Raw genomic sequence first — 19,387 nt, forward strand, 5'->3', positions numbered from 1 at the left:
TATCGTGGGATGACCAACCAATGTTAGCGATTTAATACGGCAGGGGTAGATGACACATTTTAGCCGGCAGTGTTCATGAACTTCGAAAAGTTAGCGAATTTAAACAGGCCCCTGGATGTGCTTCCCAGACTGTAATGTCTCCTCATTATTCATTTCAAAGTGTGATTAACATGATCTGGATAGCACGGTCAATAGTGCTAGCAGGCGTGGACTTCACACTTGGCTGGTGGCAGTGCAACAGGACACATTCTAAACGTTTGAGATTAGCTACCACAGGAAAAGTCCATGAAAGCATACACAATGATGATCTACAGTCCGACAGTAAGGTGACAGAGCCTGGTACCATATGTGAGGTTTGCTTCATAGGTGCGGGATATGTGGGTAAGTAATTGCTTTATGTTTCTCTTCCGGGTTCCACCCAAGTGACGCCAATATAGGCGCGCTGACAGCGATCGTGCTCGCCTCCAAAAACCCGAACAGATGCTTCACTGTTGTTAATAAGGACGACGGCTTAATTGCAGCCTGGGACTCGGATCAGCTGCCGATCTTCGAGCCAGGACTGGAAGATGTATTATTCGTCGATGGGGTTCATCATGAACGACAAACTAGCGAAGCGCCGCAACGCAGAAGGCTTCAGAATATTCGATTTTCGACAGCGATGGACAAATGGATAGCAGCAGCGGATATCATTTTTGTCTGCGTTGACACCCCTTTGAGTGTACGTTCTCTCCGCAACCTTGGGGACCGGGGTGATAATAAGATGCTATCATAGGAGACTTTGGATCCCAGTAGCGGAGCTGTAGGCTTGAACCACAAGAATGTTAAGGCGGCCATTCGAAGGATTGCGGAATTGTCCACCGGCTGCCAAATCGTGGTGCTAAAAAGCACAGTGCCATGCGGCACCGTGGGGGAAATTGAGAAAGTAGTGTGTATGACAACGCATGGTCTGTTTGCACTTACGTATGTGCGACTTTGTAGTTTGAATCCGAGGCCACCCCAGCTGCATCTTTAGATATTCTATCCTGTCCAGAATTCCTTGCGCAAGGCTCCACCATCCGGGACCTCCTCCTTCCGAATCGGTTGGTTATCGGCCACATCCCCAGGTCGGCGGAAGCGGTTGGAGCGCTCAAGACTCTATATGAATGGGTATCGGCGGAACGTATTATCATTATGGATGCGTGGTCATCGGAGCTCGCAAAGATCGCGAGTAATGCGTTTATTGGGCAGCGAATTAGCAGCATCAACTCTTTGAGTACATTGTGCGAATCGGCCGGAGCGAATGTTCATGCTGTTTCAGATGTGATCCCTGGGGTCGGGGTTATTGGAAGTTGCCGATTACTGGAGGGCTGTGATCCATTTGAATGATTGGCAAAACCGTCGAATCCTAACCCGTCCAACGTCGCATCTCACCCGTGGTCTAGGGCTGCAAGGCCGACGGGCAGTGGCCATCCTAGGACTGACATTCAAGAAGAACACTCTCGACACTCGGAACTCCACTGCAATCGGTTTAATCCAAGGCCTTATCCAACATGGTGCAGAGCCCCGTTTGTATGAGCCGCACTTGCAATATTCACAGATCGAGAGCGTTATAGGCCCCATGGCGTCCAGAATCGTTGTTTCCAGTATTGAAGCCGCCCGTGACGGATGCCATGCCCTAGTCATCCATACCAACTGGGATACCTTCAAGCACAATGGAGACTATTGGGGCCGTATTAGCAGACTTATGGGACCACCCAAGGTGCTACTCGACCCCTGGGGCATCACTGAACTTTGGCAATATGGAGCAGTACGGGTCTAACGTTATGGAAATCGGTGCCCGCTATGAGTGGGAGCAAGATAGCGGGCATGAGGATGACTTACTACCATAGAGAATATGAAGTGCTCGGAAGCAAGTTGTTCCAAAAAGAAAAAAGGACCAACTTTCTGTCTTTGTATCTAATGCAAAATTAACTTCTCCTTAGTTGTTTATGCATAACTCGGCATCATTTTGTTTTCGTCATGGAGATCAAAATCCACTGATCCATTTTCAAGTATTTGTACGCGGCCGACAATCAACAGGACGGAGCGGGAGGGCTCTCCTCATATTTATACGTTCCACTATTCGTCTAACGCCAGGGACAACTGGCAATACGCATTCAGAAATTCAACTGAGTCACCGTATATCGAAGCGCCAAACGTGAGAGTCTATCTAAGTATCAGGTGGGTCCGTGGGTGGAGTGTGATGGAGCTTGGCACGGTTGTACTGTGTAGTGGTTAGCTTATATCTAGAGCATATCTCGGAGTATATCTCCGGTTGCACAACAAATCTCATATAATAGTCCAAAGAGCACCTTGACACAACTGTAGAACCCCCTCAGATAACCCCTGGATCATTTCAAGGAGCCGGCCTTTGGGGGCACCGAGTAAAACCCCATCAAGGAAACGAGGGAGACATTAGATTCAAGGAATCTGCTCCAAATGAAGGCGCCTTATATCCTGGAGGCACAGCTGTATCGGCCCAAGCAGTCGGAGAGATGGTATGTTATCATTATCCTTTCAGTCAAGGCAGTTGCAATGAGAGGAACAACTGCAAGCAAACAACAAAACAGAAGACAGCATAGCGAGAATACGATTGGAGGGGGCTAGAAAATAGCTACTATTTTCAAGTCATGATGCTCGCCAGGCCTTCATCGGCCACAACAAAAGGGTAAAGAAGGTGATCTGACATTTTAGTAACACTCAATGGTGATACTAGATGTCTTAGATCCAACAAGTAATTCTGTTCTCAGGTAAAACCAAAAAATTAGTCAATTGTTTGATCAGATCGTACTGGTGAATTACACGCTAAAAGCACTACATTGAGGGTGGTAGAATGAAATTGCTGTGGAGGAGAGAGAAATGGGCGGAGTCTGTATAGCTTCAGAAACGATGAAGGGCGGTAGGGTGTGATTTGATGGGGCGGTGATTATATAACAGGGAAGCTGTCGGAAATCAGGGACACCAAATGCACGGGGAGTGTAGATAACTTCACCAGCTCCCCAAAGGGCGTCGAGTTGTAGACTAGAAGCTCCCATTTTAGGAAGAAGATGCAGAGACCGTCTACGGCAGTGAATGGGTTTACAAGGAGTGTTGTGGCTTCAACCTGGGAAGAAACGGGAAACGCCAGATGGACCATGTATAAGTATAGCTTCTCAAGATTCAGCAAGTTTTGGTATCTAGCAGTAAAATTTACTTGGAAGAGGAAAGACGAGGATCATGTACCCAGAGCTCCTTCTTGCCCTCCCTTAGATTGTCTGCTACACACCAAGCCGCAGGAGGAATATACGAATTCTCTGGACTTGTATAGCTTCACCTTCGCGACGTACAAGGCAAGCTAGAGGCCAAAAAAAAAAAAAAAAAAAAAAAAAAGAGAGGCGGGCCCGGGGATATCAGAGTTACTTTCCCTCCAGGCCACATGGTCTTCGTGCTACGCGAGGGGCCCGGGGTTTTCCCCTCTCCCTGCGCGAGGGTCAAGGTCATACACATTGAGGGCTTCCTCGAAGAGCCTCGATATCTCGGGCGAGATTCGAACGAGTGACACTAAGGTCGCAGAATTTAACTGTGCCAATTGGCCTCTTAAGTCTCTCTGGGCGTCCCGAGGGTGAGCTGAAGCCCGAGATGGCCACTCGACCATCCGGTTTCACTGGGAGCTGGGAAGACTTGAACCTGGAATTTATAGAACGAAGATGGTAGGCCTGAGGCCGTCTGATGGGCCTGAGGCTGATGTGGTTGGCCTCAGGGAGGAAAGAGGGAAAGACCGGCCGGTGTTGGTGGTTGGTACGGGTGGGAGTGATCCAAGAGTACTAGTAGTACTCCCGATATCCGCCCACCAAACTGGGGTCTTGGTACGTGACTGATGACATAAGGGCATGCAAAGAGCTGTGTTCAGCTTTTTCGAACAGTGAGGTATCTAGCTCTCGACCTGGAGAAGGAACGTCATCGTGTCTGTAAAAATCCAATGGCATGGGAGGAGAATGAGTGGAGCACCCTGGGAGCTTATCCCTGACTCGACTCATCATTCCTCGTCGGTGAACCGTAAAATGAAGGCATTGGGCAGTACTCAAACCTTCTCAGCAAAGCAAACTCAATTAGGGTTAGGAGACGATATGGACGGATATCGGGATGCCGGCACCCTCACATATCATAACATCCTGTCGTCAAATCTCCATTCAGGTTCGTTGGCGATATTGTGGAGCTTCTGCTGCAAACTCCTGATCTAATGTTAAGTACGTAAATACGTGTAAGTTGTGTGTCGCTTTTCCATGCAAATATCGATTGTCCGGGCTGCAGTGCTGAGACATGATGAATATATATGCTGCATACCGATGGAACATAGAACGGGAAGAGCATGCGCCACAGCGCTAAGGCCAGAAAGCTAGACGAAGCTCTAGCGCTCCTAGGGGTCCAATAAAACGGCGGCAGTTTCAATACATGGTCGAATAGAAGTTCAGAACTCATTGACCCGAATTAGTCAAGCTTTTCGCTAGGGCTAATTCCATGAATATCTGCAGCAAGGATTCGCAAGCGCTGCACTGTGGGAATTGTAAAGTCATGAAGCTCATAGTTTGGTCATTATGGTCATTATGGTCATTCTAGGATACACGATCTAATGGCGTTCAAATGGCATTATTCTCAGGTACACAACAAGAGAGCACAGCAGGATTAATCCTGGGGTTTGGGTGAAGTTTTCCTCCAACGGGCGAAGGCCTGGTGAAGTGGATCCTTTGCCATGTGGCTTAAAACTTGGCTGCCTGAACCGCTGACGTCGCTCGTTTCAGACCGACACTATATAAAAGCTGTCAGTGGCTTCTCACCAACTTTTCATTCTTCCTCAATATTGTGCTTACCAGTGTACTCTCTGCTGATCCTCGGAAGCTTTCTGCGTATTGTCAATCCCCTCATCTTGTTCTATATACACCTAACGACCCATATCACATCCACCGTTCCAAGCAACATACACCCACAGTCAAAATGGGCGCCTCCTCTATCTCTTCTCCCCTGAACTTTATGCTCCCGTCCACCAGTTCCGGATCCTCGATCAAGAAACCCATCAAATCCGTCCAAAAACCATGCTTCGGCTGTGACTGCGGCGATGAGGAGTGCGACTGCTGCATCTGCACCATAATGTGAACTTCGTTTGATGATGCGGCATAAAATGACGATGATGAACGAATGACATGGAGGGAATCAGCGTTGATCGACCCTTTGGTTATAGAAGGTGGTGTTGAGGATAACAGGCGACATGCGTGTGTATACGGGAGAGTTTTGACGACATAATGCTTGACATAGGATTCGCGACGGTCGCAGTCTTGGGTGGGAAGATGTTTATACCGTTTTCTGAGCGACAATTGTTGATGTGTATAGTTATTGATATCCATTTGGCTTCAGTCTATCTTTGCGTGTAAAACGAAAAACTCAACTAGGGTTATTTTGGGTAGCAGGTCCTACGTCTTTGATCGGCTCAGTCAATCTAGTTTACCTTCTTGGTCTAGACCCTATTTCTAGATACCTGAGGACTGTAAACAACATATACGAATACTAACAATGAAAGCGCTGCCTGCAGAAGGCTGAGTCGATTCCCAGAAACAACGAAATGTAACACAATTAAAGAACATCATCATCGTTCCTTATAACCATAACCACCCACCCCCCCCGATTCCGTGAATATATTATAGTTTTTTATAACTCAACATTCATCCTCGAACTCACAAACCATCATACCGTTTCCTTTACTTCAGCTCCCCACTGGATTACGCGCTCGAAGTGTATTGCCATCCTAGCGACCTGTAAGGCAGTCTATGAAGAAGTGATGCCATCATTTTTCCCCGAGGCTTTCTTCAGTATATGCGGGACCATCATAACAGTTACCGAGTGGCTGCACGATATCAGTTCTCAACGAAGTAGGCATATCTGACGGTTGAGCGTTACATTTGACACGAGGCCGCTCGACCACTTTCCGAATGAGAGTGCCATGCAGAGGCTTTCCGAGGCCCTAATGGATACCTGCCGTATCAATATTCTGGAGTTGGTGGTCTTGGATGTAGCGGCATAGAAAAGGTTCTCTTTCACCAAAAGGATCCAGAGCGACCAGCAATATACTGCGTGCAGGAAACCAGGCGAACCATTGAAACTACACAATATCAAGCAGTTGGGACAGGTACGAAGTCTGGATTGCTTGCGGATCGTAGGGCATATAGAAAGGTTGTTGTATTATTTTTGAGGATAGGGAGTACTTGCACGCGTTCGCTGACGGGAAAGACCGGCTGGACTTAAGTCAAGCTGGTAGGCACCGACCAGTTGTAGAACTGGTGATGCCAGTGGGGTTTGACGAGGTTATCATATCATATAGCGATGAATGTTTCATTCAAGACCGTGTTTCCTGCAGTGAACCCTTGCATTCTGAAAGGAATATCTGCCACGTGGGTTAGCTTAGGGCTAGGAATTTCCGTTGAGGTGGTTGGACTACAGCGCTTTACATAGAAGGTAAAGGCGATCGCTAATCTTCATTTGCCATATCAAGTAAACACGGCATTCCAGGAGACATATAGTTGTAAGAAAGCTGCTAATACTGCTGTGGAATTCACTCGAGGCTCTATTTTTGCCTCTTTACGGAATGGAAGAATAGAAACCACTCTATGTTTTGTCTCTTTCCTATTATTGCTTCGTTTTCTTTCTTTCAATTTACTTTTTGATATAATTATCATTTTTTATTGACTTTTCTTTTCTTTTCTCTTAATCTATGTTCCAACGATGCAATCGACGAGCATAGCAAGGCGGGGAGAGGGATGTATCGGGCGGAAAATCCACCTACATTGGAAGGCGAATTTAGGGACAGGTACAACGTGCCTTATGTAGGCCCACTAGCTCTTTCCATTACGATATTGGGCAGTATCGTACTGGTAGTGGCCTTTCTTGCTATGAAGTGTCCCGCCTGGGCAAATGATGTGTCAAGTTCTTTTTTCCCGAGGCGTTGTCATTGCAGCCAATGATAGCGGCGGCAAATCTGTATAGGGCTTGCAATAGTAGTCTTCCCGCAATTGAGAAATCCACATAACCCACTGTGGCTCCAGTCTAGACTGAGAGAAGAGAAAATGTAAAACAGCTTATGGTACACGTGTCAGCGGTGTAAGAGATTCCTAATGGGTTCTTTTGTTTTGAATGATGATTGCCTGCCAGCCACTCTTTGACATGCCCCATGATACACGTGTAGTAGTAGATCTATTACGAGCCTGACAGTGTTGGAGCCCTAACATCCATTACATTCCTCATTCACGGGCGTGGCAAGTTCAAGAGCGAATCAATGGTAGTTAGGCTGAAGGACATCGGCAAGAAAAACATTGCACACATTCAATCAAGTCGCCCACCGTCTCCATTACCCCCCCAATGGATTGGAGCGGATGCCATGGTGTCTGAGAAGCGCACAGCCCAAGGCTTACCAGCATTGTTCTCTGTTAGCTACAAAAGTATATACTTCTCTAAGGAAAGTTACTATAAAAAGGGTCGCCTTGACACGGTTCTCTGTGATCCTTCATTCAAGTCAATCTTGTTTCTTTTCGCATTTCCTATCATTCATCTCTCTCCATACAGCCACCATGTCCCTCTCTTACGGATCTTACCAGTTCGAAAGGGAAGATGAAGACAGACTCCATGCCCTCGACTTCTACCCCCAAACATCGGAGCAACTCGCCTATCCGACACCGTGTTCCTCCCTGCGAGAAGGTGGAAATGTCTTGCTTCAGGGTTGCCCTTGCAGAATCAATAAGCTGTCCTACACCACGAGCCACCGGTCGGCAGTTCAGATCGTCGGCACCAATCTCCTCACCGGTGAAATGCGACAGGACATCTTCCCTGTGCACGAAAGCGTGTTTGTCCCTCGTGTCCACCAGGAGAAATACATCTTCGTAAGTATTTACCCCCTGTGGCCGGAAAATCTTCTAAAACGCAATGGTGTACTAACATGACATATTGTAGAACTCGTGTGATCGCAGCGGACGTATGAACCTTTACAATGACCAACACGGGCGCAGAGAAGACATCAGAGTCCCCCGTGGTGAAATTGGGGCTCGAATCCGCCAGGCTAATGAGGAGGGCAGGTCCCTCAGTAAGTATCTCACGACGGCGACGCTCGTGAAAAATAAGAGTCCTGAGCTGACAGATTACCCCGATCTAGTGCTTGAGATTACCGAGTTTTGTGGTGAAGCCGCCGCCACGAGGGTCCTTGGGTCTGTCAATGGTCGGGCTAAGCCCGTTCCTCGGCTGCCCTACTGAGGGCATGAATGGGGTTTCAGGTTCATGGGCTTACCTGGGGTGAGATACTAGAATGTTTTGTATCTTAGATTGTTGATATTTTGGTTTTGCGCTTTTTCACTCTGGACACAGATTGTACCACATATCATGTCGGGTATTTAGTACGTGGTTTAGTTTTATTTTCAGACGCATGAGTATCTGTGATACGCATGCCAATATTTCATAGGGACATACATTATTTGATCGTTGTTATTGTTGGAATAGTCACATAGTGGACCGCCCCATAAACTCCTCCAGATTATCTTTGGGTCCAGGCACATGACGTCATATGACCATCTTTTCAACATTTCTGCAGATCCACAGGGGGTGAGAACGAGGAGTGTACCAATTAAGTCATTGATCTCTTGGATTGATGGTTCATGGGAATACCTTCAACCTGATCAACGCAACCTTCTCTTGAAGAACCAAGGACCAACTTGACCCGCCACCATGACGCCATAGGCTTTGTATACAAACCCGAGGTTCTTGGATTATCCATAAATAATTAGTACTCATGTCTCCTTTCAATATGGTTATTAATATAACTTCTTTTACTATCAATTGACTTCATACACCCTACTCATCTCCTCTTCCTCAATTAACCCTTCCCAAGTCCTCCCTCCTTATCACCACCCTCCAAAATGTTTACCCGAAGCTCAAGATTCGCGACAAGCTGCACAAAACAGCAACTCACCCGCCAAGCAAGAGCTCCCCTCCGCAATGCACGCGCACGCTACTCCACCTCCACAGAAGCCGCCCCATCAGGAAGCAACCCCGCCATAATCGGTGGTATCGCGGGAGGCGCTGTTACATTCGTCGCCGGGTACACCTGGTACCACTTCTCCGGGGCGAAGAAGCTCGTCCAGACGGCGAATCAAACCGAGGCGTACTTCAAGGAAGCCAAGAAGACGGTCGCGCAGAAGACCCCTGAGCCAAATGAGGCGTTCGGGTGGTTGAGAGATACGGCCAAGAGCTATGCATCGTTTATTCCCGGTGCCAAGGGCTATGTTGACACGGCATTTGATGACCTGGAGCATATCCGACGGAATCAGGGGAAGGAGTTTGATGAGATTATTCGTGATCTGTATAACGAGTTGCGCGATGTCTCGAAGAAAGGAGGCTTTGATGTTGATACTGCGTTCAAGGTGCGAGATGTGCTAGAGAAGCATGTTAAGCGGTTGTATGAACTCGCCGGTGACTCTGCTGGAGACATCCTGGATAACCATCCTGAGCTTAGGACGAAGGTAGGGGGTAGCTTTGACCGGCTGAAGGAGATGGGCAGTGCCTACGGTCCTCAGGCTCAGGAGGAGGTGGATAAGGCTTGGAAGCAACTGAAAGACATTGTCTCTGGAGGGATCAACTCTGATACAGTAGAGAAGGTTCAAAAGATTGCCCGAGAGAAGGAAGAAAAACTGCGGAAGCTTGGGGACGAGGCGTGGCGACAAGGTTTAGTCGAAGTTCAGCCATACCTAGAGAAGAATCCAAAGCTCAAGGAATTAGTTGAGAGAAACACGGTGGCCTTAAAGAATGGCAACTTCTCGAAGATATGGAGCTTGATCAAGGAGAGCTCGTCTTCTGGAAACACTGAAGACTTGGAGAAGTACATCAAGGAGACCGCTAATCAAGCGAGGAGCAGCGGGTTCGGCAGCTTGGATAAACTGTCCAACATGGTTCCAGGTGGTTCCAACATCCTGACACAGTTACAGTCACTTCAGAATGCTGCAGAGAAGAAGGGTCCGGAAGCTGAGAAGCTCCTCAAGGAAACTATCGATGACATTCAGGGCGTGTTATCTGAGAAAGTGAAGCAAGCTGAGAATCTTGCTGAGGAAACCAAGTCGGAGACAAAGTAAGCTTATGTAATGATATACTAGGTTATTTGTACACAGTATGAATCGAGGTCTCCCGTATTAAGACGCAAGCTTGTTTGCTCCGTTTGGTTGTACTTGAATCGTATGTTTAGGCTCAACTTTGCTAGTGTTTCACATAGTGAATAGTATCCTTTACGGACTAACACATATTGAACCTTGGGTTTCTTTCCTCTAAGCCTTCAAAGGCAACGACTACTCAGCTACACCCATCCTTTCCTCCAACATCAAACTCTCCATTCGCGTGGAGAGACAAGATGTCTGCGCAGAGACTCCCTCTTGAGCTCGTGCAATTCATAATCTCTTACATTGGTAAAGAACCCTAGGCTCCCTATACTGTGATATGTCTGATATGTCGTGGAATGGCAGGCCTCTTTTAAACGGCAAATATATTCTGACCAGCTTGTTTTCATTGATTAACACACAATAACGACATCCTGTGGCCTTCTGACCCAAACTTATAGGGGAAACCCATATGGCCTAACATGGGAGTTCTTAAGCTGAGGGATCTCTCACCTCTCAAACCAGATGGTACGTGTGCTTTCCATCTCCGAGGACCTGTTTTTTACATCTACTTCTGTGCAGGTTCATTAACCATCTAATACCCTTTCTATAGGCACATGGAGAATATTCCCATCAGACCCAGCTTTGTTGGAGGGGAAGGCTCGAGGAGGGTTCATTAGGGAGAAGCTGAACGTCAAACGAGAGGTATTAGATGAAGATGGATTCAATGGGTTCTTCACTTGCACAGGTCAGGCCGTCTGAAGGATGCCAAAGGTACGAAAAATGTCGTATAAGTTTTGAACTCGAATCTGAAGAATGGCATGAGTTCTCGTTTTACATACAGCAGGGAAACTTCTATCTTTTCTGGGATTGTTTCTTACCTTACAAACCAAGCGACGGCGGGCTTTCCACGTGCCTCGAAGCGCCCACTCAACAGCTAAAACGTACAGTATCTTGATAGTGAAAGACTGTCCTCGCGGTATCCAAACCCTAGTCAGGATCATACATACAGAGCAGCCTGGCATCCTTTTATTATGTCTACAGCTAGATGAAGCAGCGAGACGAATGGGAGTGGCGGATAAGCCTCGGCTGGGAGCAAAGGAATGTATTAATGAGCAACTGGGCACTCTTTAAACAGCCCCAAATTAGGGCTGATAATCAGGTACAACGTCGAAACATCAACCCCCTACTAGTATTTCTCTAAGCTCTTGCCTTAGCTGATAGGATTTACTGGCGCTTGCCAACAAAGGCCGCCATGCTGGCGATGTTCGGTTTGGGGGCCGGACTCGGTATGCAGATGGCCTTTTTGGCTGTACAGACAGTACTTCAGCCCCTTGGCACATCCCTGTTCATCCTTGCGCCGACATTTGGTGGTGCTATCTCCCTTGCGACGGAACAGGTTTTCTTTCAAAGCAAACTACTGGAAGAGTTGAAGATGAAAGCCCTGGAAGTCAGCGCTGAAGCCGTCGTTGCACACGGTGCTGTCCGGATGAAGGATGTAGTCATGGAAGAATGTGGTTCGGAGACTACAAGGATGGTTCTCGAGGCATACAACACGGGACTTTGCGAATGCTTCCTGGTGCGTATCATCTTATGCTGCTTGACCATTGTTGATGCCTTCGGAACAGAATGGAAGAGCGTCAATTTCAACAAGTAGGAAGGGGCTGCAGAGGGGAAGACATCATCGGGAGCTTGATGCCCCTAAGCGAACTAGCTCATTATATAATGAAATAGCCGGCAGATGCTTGAATACTGGCTTTAGAACGTCTGCTATTAACAACCTCCTTTATATGGGTATGGGTCTGGTGGTATATACACATATCCGCGGCGTCCAAAAGTATATTGTTCTGCTGAAATCATTACAAGAATATATGTGCATTCCAAAGTGTACACTTTTCAGGTCACAATACTGCCTGAGATTCCCCTTCCCTGGTTGATGATTCTTGCACTTGTTTAAGTCGCACCTTGAACCACGATTCTAGTTTCGGAAAGCGTAGGAGGTGGTCTGTGTTGGTTTCTATCTATGGTAAACATAGTCATTCTATATATCGCTTAGTTTTCAATTGAGGGATATGGGGGCAGAGTAGACCACGCTTTGCTCGTCTAACAGTAAGAGTATACAGAGAGTCCAGGTTAAATTGGATGTTAAATTGACAGACAAAACACCGACTCCACCGCCTAATTCTGCCGCGGGAGCGCATCTATTCAGTGTAGAACATCACGCCGATCCCGATCCTGCAACCCTTTTTCAATACTGCTTGCAATCAACTAACTAATCGCTCCAATTAATCGTTGTGGCGGACTTTCAAGGGTGCGCTTAATACCCGATAACGCCCATAAACACACAAACTTCTCGACTCCGCAACCCGACCTCTCACAACCGAACAATCGCAAACTTCCTTTCACCCTTCCTGCCAAAATGTCCTCCGGATTTGTATCCGCCGGAACAGACCAAGAACCGGTAGAACGCGACGATGAGTGGCTCCGAGTTCAACAGGAGCTGGAGGAGGAGCGCCGGCGCAAAGCAGAGTTAGGCAAGCAGGATGGCGGCAAGAGTCTATACGAAGTACTACAGCAGAACAAAAGTGAGTCTCCAGTATCCTGTGCGACAGCTTGCGCGGGATCACGGATTTTTCGTGTGGATTGACATGTTAGGGGTGATCGTTCCTACGTGATGAAAAGTGGCCAAACAAGAAGCTTTTGAGGAGAAAATTAAATTGAAAAATCAGTTCCGGTCGCTTGACGAGGATGAGGTCGAGTTCTTGGATTCAATTATGGAGTCGACGCGCGCGCAGGAGGCGGCTGTTAAGAAAGAGACGGCTGAGCAGCTTGAGATTTTCCGGCGACAGCGCGAGGAGGCGGAGAAGGTTGCGCTTGAGGAAGGATCTGCCGATGTTGCGGCGCCGGCTGAGGGAGAGGATTGGAAGATCCCTGCGCGCAAGAGGAGGAGGGATAAGAAGGATCTGTTGCTGCCTGGCAAGAAGCGAAAGTCTACCGCTGAGGGTGCTAGTGGGACTTCGTCAACTGGCGAGCAAAAGGCAGATCAGGAGGCCAAAGAATCCGGGAAAGGCGATAAGGAGTCCGTTCCGGCTCCTGCTAATACTAGGGCTAGGGAGTCACAGTCGCCTATGAAGACAGCTAGTTCCACGAACCCCGTGCCAGGCAATGACGCAAAAGCGGAAGGTTCAGAACAGTCTGAAGAGAGGCAAGCGGCCAAGCCAGCTCCTGTATCACTCGGCCTGGCTGGCTATAGTTCGGACTCCGAGTAACTGCATTCGTGATTCTGTTGCACTCGCCTATTCCAATCACTTGATACGCTATGATCCCTGGTCACTCGCGATCTGTGAGTCATGATACAGTGCTGATGGGTTAATCGGAGTTTCGAAATGCCTGGTCAGTTTATCACGGGTACTCTAGAACGAAGGCTACGTTAAAGTGTCGAGGAACACTGCCGGCACAGTGTAGGAATTGCCAATCCGCAGGCTCCGTGTTTATGTTGCTTCAAATGGAACGAAAGAACTAACTCACACAATAGTCGATGACTTCAATCCTATTTACTATATATGATTGTCTAATGTCCTTGAAGAACCAACGTCATTATCATATCTCCAGTGTATGCAAAGATAGAAGATTATATCATCAAAGACCAAAACGCAACAATCCAATGCTTATATACTCCCCGCCCACGGCCATTGTCCTGCTCCCTCTCACCCTATCTTTCGTTAATTCGTCTTCATCTTCCCTCTATTCTCGTGGAGCCATTAAAAGCTTCACTCCTTGTGCGTTGCAAAAGCCTCCTGCTTCACTTCTTGCTCCTCAACTTTGCGTTCCAAGTCATGGGGAATGTAGTCGTCCTTTTTGGTTCCTACCACAATCCATGGAGAATTGGAGAAAAGATAGTTCATCTCCTCGAGCGGCAATTTCTTCGTCTCAGGCAGCAACAACCAGAAGAAAACTGCGTTGGTGAAGTTACAGATGATGAAGAGAAAGTAATATCGGTAACGAATATTCTCCATTGCAATTGGTGTCACTTGGCCAATCATGGTGTTGAATGCATAGGAGGTCATGGTAGCGATTGAGACACCCTTCGAACGAGTTTTGGTATCGAAAACCTCCGCCGGAATGATCCACGATAGGGGACCGCAGGTGCAAGAGAAACAGAAATTGTACAACCATGTCATAATAATAAAGCCCCAATGGGCCCCCGTGTTATTGTCCTCTGGGGGAAACCTTGCCAGGAGGATGCATGCAATGATGAAAGTGAGGCAGTTACCCAGATTGCCAAAGATCAGACTCCGCCGTCTACCGAAACGATCAATGAACATCATACAGAGGAACTGAGCTATTAAAGCAATGACGGAATTGATTGTCTGGTAACGCAGCGTTTCGTCTCCTTTGATTCCAATTTGCCCATAGATAGTCACAGAATAGTACCTAGTGAAGGTGAAGGTCAGTGGTTTAGATCCAAGTACACACATTATTTTCTCACTCGATTGGCTCTTACTGAATGGCTGACACTCCCGTCATCTGCACTGAAGCTTGCAATGCACAGCAAAGAAAGAGGCGGCGGAACGATGACCGAGATGTGAATAGGTCCAAGTATGATTTGGCTTCGTTTTCATGATCGAATGTTATGCTTTCCTGGATTTGGTTGTACTCAGCACGAACCCATGCGTCATTCTCGTCTCCATGCGCGTGAAGCTTGGCCAGTGTCTTCAGACCTAATTCGTGATGGCCGTGATCAATAAGCCAACGTGGGGACTGCCCCAGATTAGCTGTGGTAACTATCAAGATACACGATTTAATCTCACCTCTGGGAAGAACATAATCAAGACGCCCAAAAACACGGCGGGAGCCACTTGTAGTCCAAGTGGGACCTGCCACTGAGCATTGTTTGTTGGTTCAAATCCAACGTACGTGCCATAGGAAATAGACGCAGCGCATAGCGAACCAACACCTAGCATAAATTGCTGTAAACCGGTCACTCGGCCTCGAATGTCAGGATGACAGATTTCGGCTTGGTATAGAGGGATGATCATAGTTAGGAATCCGACGCTATGCAGCAATTAGAGCTTGTTCCACGCGTTAATGTCTCTAAAGCCTTACCCAAGCCCGGCCAGGAATCTTCCGCTGTATAGATATGCGACTGTCTGTGCTCCGGTCTGGAGGCCCCCACCGAGACAAAAGATTAGACAACCGAGTGCGATGGTCTTTCTTCTGCCGAGAATATCACCGCTAGGACCTCCAAATGCTGCGCCAAAGAAGGCACCTGCTGTGAACAAGGATACGACCAGCCCGCTGCCATTCTGTCAATGAGCTTATACAATACTAGCGTTCATGGGAACTTACGTTTGCGTGTCATCTGCTGCAAACTTGCTTTCGAACGATTTGCAGGCAATAACCTCCGCAATAACACCCAGATCATCTATGGCGATGACAGTCAGCCAGAGCCTTGTAGCCTATTCGTGCTCTAACACTCACATCCATAAAGGAACGATCCTAGCGAGGCGAAAACGCCCACCAGAAACTTCGCAACTGATCAGCAAACAGGAAAGCTATTGCTTCACCAGCGTTTGGTGCTCACCTGGTACCATGCTGGAGAGAGACGCATGATGATCACTTTATAAAATCTCAAACAATCTTAACTTCCCACAGTACCCTGACGGCAAACTCAATGGGAACGCCGGTGGACCAGATGCGGGGATTTTCCCTGGGGTATGGGGTTCCGCAGGTCTTTAAGAACTTCTGGGGAATAGATGTCCACAGGTAAGACCAAGATCCCGGGCCTTTTTGACGACTCCAAGGGATTGTGGCCCATGGCCTTTCGTGGTTGAACTCCGGAGGGCTTTCCTAAAAGCATGGTAAAGGCGCGATCTCGTGTTGACATTTCCCGAGATCAACACCCATAACGCCTCCAGAAGATTCATACCATATAGTAGCTAGGATTTCACAACGAATCAATGTCTCCGATTCACTGGGAAGGAATTAAATGAAGCTTAACCGTTTGCGGCGAGTAGTCGCGACGTGGCTTTCGGGATCGAGAGACACTCGTGCAAGCGCGAGCCCTGATTGATGGAAGATCTCGTGGCGTCGCCTCGGCTTCAAACCCAAGACGACGGCGCAATCCCCAAGCATCGCCTACTCTTCCTACGCATGATTCAGGTCGATTTCCTTCATAGTCTGGATCAACCCCGCAGGAGATTTACCCATTCCATAGTGGGAGCTACAATGCCTGTTCTACCAACATTAATTAGTTCGCGCTGTCCAGCTGCTTCTGCCACGGAAGTTGGAAGAGTACTTAGTCTAGCACCATCTTCTCTCTCTCTTTCCTACCAATCAATCACTTGAACAACTCATTTTACTCTTTTACTGTATAAATTTGATGATTTTTAACGGCCGCAATAATGACTACCTTCACAAAGCTTAGCAACCATGATACGCCGAGTATTTCCATTCACCCAAGCCGGCGTATCTCCAAGATCAATCCCAATATCTATGCGGGGTTCACCGAGTAAGATTGGATTCGCCTCTCCCTTTTGGTACTGAGACCCCGCCAGGAATTAAGCTCACGCATGACTGCAGGCACATGGGTCGATGCATCTATGGGGGCATCTATGACCCGGGTAATCCCCTGTCAGATGAGAATGGCTTCAGGAAAGACGTTCTCGAAGCTCTGAAGACGCTCAACATTCCAGTTGTGCGCTATCCAGGTGGCAACTTTATGGCTACGTATCACTGGATCGACGGTGTCGGTCCTAAAGATCAGCGTCCTGCTCGGTATGTTCTAGGCTGAGAGGGCTCTAATTGTCCCTTTCTGCTGTGGTGCCTTTGAGTACTACTGGCTTTTCATCAATGGCTTTGCCACGAAAAATGAATTATGGATGCAGATTCTGACTATGGTACTCTGGAAAAGGCCCGAGCTTGCTTGGCTGGGAACTGAGACGAACCAGTTCGGAACCGATGAGTTCCTTAAGTGGTGTGAGGTCCTTGGAACGGAACCATACTTCTGCTTGAATTTTGGAACAGGTACTGTGATCTCGTATTTCTATTGGTAACAATTAATGCTGACGATCTTACTGCAGGAACTCTTGATGAGGGTATGTATCGGCTTCTACCTCAGATGTATGAAGCTATTTTAAACTAATCGGCCTTCTGTAGCACTGGCCTGGGTTGAGTATTGCAACGGCACTAAAGATACTTACTATGCAAATCTCCGACGGAAGAATGGACGGGAAGAGCCATACAACGTATGCCCTTTCTCTCCTTTAGTAAACTACTTACACTAATTTCACTACAGGTTAAATATTGGGCGCTCGGAAATGAAACGTGGGGTCCATGGCAGGTAGAGCAGATGACGAAGGAGGCGTATTCTCATAAGGCCTTTCAATGGGCCAAGGGTAAGCATCGTTCGTGCATTGTGATTCATGATCAAACGTGCTAATAACTCCTCATAGCTCTTAAGCTCCTTGATCCCAGTCTGATTCTGATTCTCTGTGGACAAGACGGCACGGCGTCATGGGACTACTATACTCTGAAGCACTGCCTACTTCCTGCCCATTCTCCCCTATCTACCAGTGCCGTTCCCCTCATTGATATGCATAGTATTCATCTGTACACCTCGTCATCATCTCATCTGCCGAATGTCACCGCTCCTCTGGCTGCTGAGCGTGCAATTGAGATTACATCTTCCCTGATCGATCTCGCCAGAATCGAAAACGGAGTTCCTTCTGATCAACTCCGGCCCACTATTTGCTTTGATGAGTGGAACGTTTGGGATCCCATCCGTGCCGAGGGCAGCAAGGGTGCAGAGGAATCCTACACACTTTCCGATGCGTTGGCCGTGGCTGTTTGGCTCAATGTCTTTGTCCGTAAGAGCAAGGACCTGGGCATGGCATGCATTGCACAGACTGTCAATGTCATCTCGCCGCTCATGACGACTGAAGAGGGCATCACCAAGCAGACTACCTGGTGGCCTCTCTACCTGTTCTCAAAGTACATGCGGGGATGGACCATCAGCGCACATCTCGCCAGCGCGACCTACGAGGGCGAAACCTCTCCAAAGTGGGTTCGCGGTGTTAAGGAGACCCCTTGGTTGGACGTCAGTGCGGTTCTGGGTGAGGATGGCTATGTCAATGTTGCTGTAGTCAACATCCATGATGAGAAAGCTATTGAGACCGAGATTGATGGACCCGCGGGAGAGGTTACAGTGTTCACTGTCACTGCCGACACTGTCGCAGCGACCAACATGAGGGGCAAGGAAGAGGTTGTCGTAGTCGAGAGCACCTGGAATGGACGGGGCCCCTATGTGTTCCCAAAACATTCTCTTACCCTTCTGAGATGGAAGGCTTAAGTGTCTCTGGTAGACACCGGGCTTGCCTGCATTATTATAGAAATCACCTTGATAGACTAGGATCCATCACGTTTATGCCATTTCTATTCTCATTATCCCCCATACGTAACAGTAACACATCCCCCATATACAGTACACATATCTCATTCATCGTTCACAGTCGTACTATACTATACATTATCGTGTAACGTCATGGCCTCAACCGAAACTGACATCATGAACTGTGTCATTCTCATCCAAATGCACGTTCAACCTTAGATGCAGCCCATATCAGCCGCACACTCTAGATACTTGAATTAACCAATGGAAAAATCACCACGTACCGTTCAGAGTTATGATCCATCGTCTTCATATCGCCAGGTCTAAGGATCCGATGAGGGTGCGGTAAATCCTTCTTCGCGAATGACTACCAACGTCCAACGTTAGCGTGAACAAATACTAGGGGAAACAAAAATAAGGGGGCACACACAGTAACATCGCTCGTAGATTCTGTGATCGTCTTTCCGGCCAGCTTACTGAGCCATTCGTTCTTATCGCCGCTGTTCATGTCGGGGACGACTAGAGGCATTGTAGAATGGAGGTTTCTATGGACTGAGAATAATATATGTTGTTTAGTTTGTAGTTTCTGTAGTTGTTGGAGTGTCCGCATAGGATAGTGAGATTGGGTTGAAATTCCAGGAGGGAGGTTTAGGTGCCTGAGCTGACAGGACATCTTTTTATATACATCCTGGTGATGATGTCACCGATAGGGTTGGTGTGGCCTTACCCCTTTGGGTTAGTATGTTCATCGGGTGAACTAAATATGCCGGGCCGGTCTGTAGGGTTCACGTCGTATATTGTACTTAACGTATGTTTTGTGTCAATT

General features: G+C 47.7%; 9 protein-coding genes across 9 annotated transcripts; 6 read left to right on the forward strand and 3 right to left on the reverse strand.

The window, feature by feature from the left end:
* Positions 1-170: 170 nt before the first annotated feature.
* Positions 171-1,798, forward strand: BDW43DRAFT_319138 (UDP-glucose/GDP-mannose dehydrogenase family, NAD binding domain-containing protein; the record flags this gene model as incomplete). Its single annotated transcript, XM_032048848.1, has 5 exons — positions 171-381; positions 438-718; positions 773-925; positions 979-1,259; positions 1,345-1,798. 5 exons carry the CDS (start codon positions 171-173, stop codon positions 1,796-1,798), a joined length of 1,380 nt encoding a protein of 459 aa, XP_031905623.1.
* Positions 1,799-4,857: 3,059 nt separating this feature from the next.
* Positions 4,858-5,662, reverse strand: BDW43DRAFT_259795 (uncharacterized protein). The gene has a single exon (XM_032040126.1). It carries the CDS (start codon positions 5,394-5,396, stop codon positions 4,950-4,952), a length of 447 nt encoding a protein of 148 aa, XP_031905624.1. The 5' UTR covers positions 5,397-5,662; the 3' UTR covers positions 4,858-4,949.
* Positions 5,663-7,610: 1,948 nt separating this feature from the next.
* BDW43DRAFT_305690 (uncharacterized protein) lies at positions 7,611-8,286 on the forward strand (the record flags this gene model as incomplete). The annotated part of the gene is made up of 3 exons (XM_032045845.1): positions 7,611-7,919; positions 7,990-8,119; positions 8,189-8,286. The coding sequence occupies 3 exons, from the start codon at positions 7,611-7,613 to the stop codon at positions 8,284-8,286; spliced, it is 537 nt and encodes a 178-aa protein (XP_031905625.1).
* A 578-nt stretch (positions 8,287-8,864) lies between these two features.
* On the forward strand, positions 8,865-10,154 carry BDW43DRAFT_319139 (uncharacterized protein; the record flags this gene model as incomplete). The annotated part of the gene is made up of 1 exon (XM_032048849.1): positions 8,865-10,154. Exon 1 carries the CDS (start codon positions 8,946-8,948, stop codon positions 10,152-10,154), a length of 1,209 nt encoding a protein of 402 aa, XP_031905626.1. The 5' UTR covers positions 8,865-8,945.
* A 1,273-nt stretch (positions 10,155-11,427) lies between these two features.
* On the forward strand, positions 11,428-11,829 carry BDW43DRAFT_305692 (uncharacterized protein; the record flags this gene model as incomplete). The annotated part of the gene is made up of 1 exon (XM_032045846.1): positions 11,428-11,829. The coding sequence occupies one exon, from the start codon at positions 11,428-11,430 to the stop codon at positions 11,827-11,829; it is 402 nt and encodes a 133-aa protein (XP_031905627.1).
* Positions 11,830-12,415: 586 nt separating this feature from the next.
* Positions 12,416-13,692, forward strand: BDW43DRAFT_68728 (PSME3-interacting protein). The gene is made up of 2 exons (XM_032050389.1): positions 12,416-12,757; positions 12,855-13,692. The coding sequence occupies exons 1-2, from the start codon at positions 12,592-12,594 to the stop codon at positions 13,439-13,441; spliced, it is 753 nt and encodes a 250-aa protein (XP_031905628.1). The 5' UTR covers positions 12,416-12,591; the 3' UTR covers positions 13,442-13,692.
* On the reverse strand, positions 13,692-16,033 carry BDW43DRAFT_68731 (sugar porter family MFS transporter). Its single transcript, XM_032050390.1, has 7 exons — positions 15,757-16,033; positions 15,654-15,699; positions 15,522-15,597; positions 15,279-15,470; positions 14,984-15,227; positions 14,677-14,933; positions 13,692-14,606 (listed from the first exon to the last, which is right to left on the reverse strand). Exons 1-7 carry the CDS (start codon positions 15,781-15,783, stop codon positions 13,943-13,945), a joined length of 1,506 nt encoding a protein of 501 aa, XP_031905629.1. The 5' UTR covers positions 15,784-16,033; the 3' UTR covers positions 13,692-13,942.
* A 335-nt stretch (positions 16,034-16,368) lies between these two features.
* Positions 16,369-19,193, forward strand: BDW43DRAFT_259815 (alpha-N-arabinofuranosidase). The gene is made up of 7 exons (XM_032040127.1): positions 16,369-16,683; positions 16,755-16,949; positions 17,086-17,198; positions 17,255-17,269; positions 17,331-17,419; positions 17,470-17,569; positions 17,627-19,193. Exons 1-7 carry the CDS (start codon positions 16,577-16,579, stop codon positions 18,520-18,522), a joined length of 1,515 nt encoding a protein of 504 aa, XP_031905630.1. The 5' UTR covers positions 16,369-16,576; the 3' UTR covers positions 18,523-19,193.
* On the reverse strand, positions 18,721-19,090 carry BDW43DRAFT_305696 (uncharacterized protein; the record flags this gene model as incomplete). The annotated part of the gene is made up of 3 exons (XM_032045847.1): positions 18,721-18,775; positions 18,846-18,928; positions 18,992-19,090. 3 exons carry the CDS (start codon positions 19,088-19,090, stop codon positions 18,721-18,723), a joined length of 237 nt encoding a protein of 78 aa, XP_031905631.1.
* Positions 19,194-19,387: the final 194 nt, after the last annotated feature.

The sequence above is a fragment of the Aspergillus alliaceus genome (assembly GCF_009176365.1).
Source record: "Aspergillus alliaceus strain CBS 536.65 unplaced genomic scaffold BDW43scaffold_2, whole genome shotgun sequence".
Classification (NCBI taxonomy): Eukaryota; Fungi; Ascomycota; class Eurotiomycetes; order Eurotiales; family Aspergillaceae; genus Aspergillus; species Aspergillus alliaceus.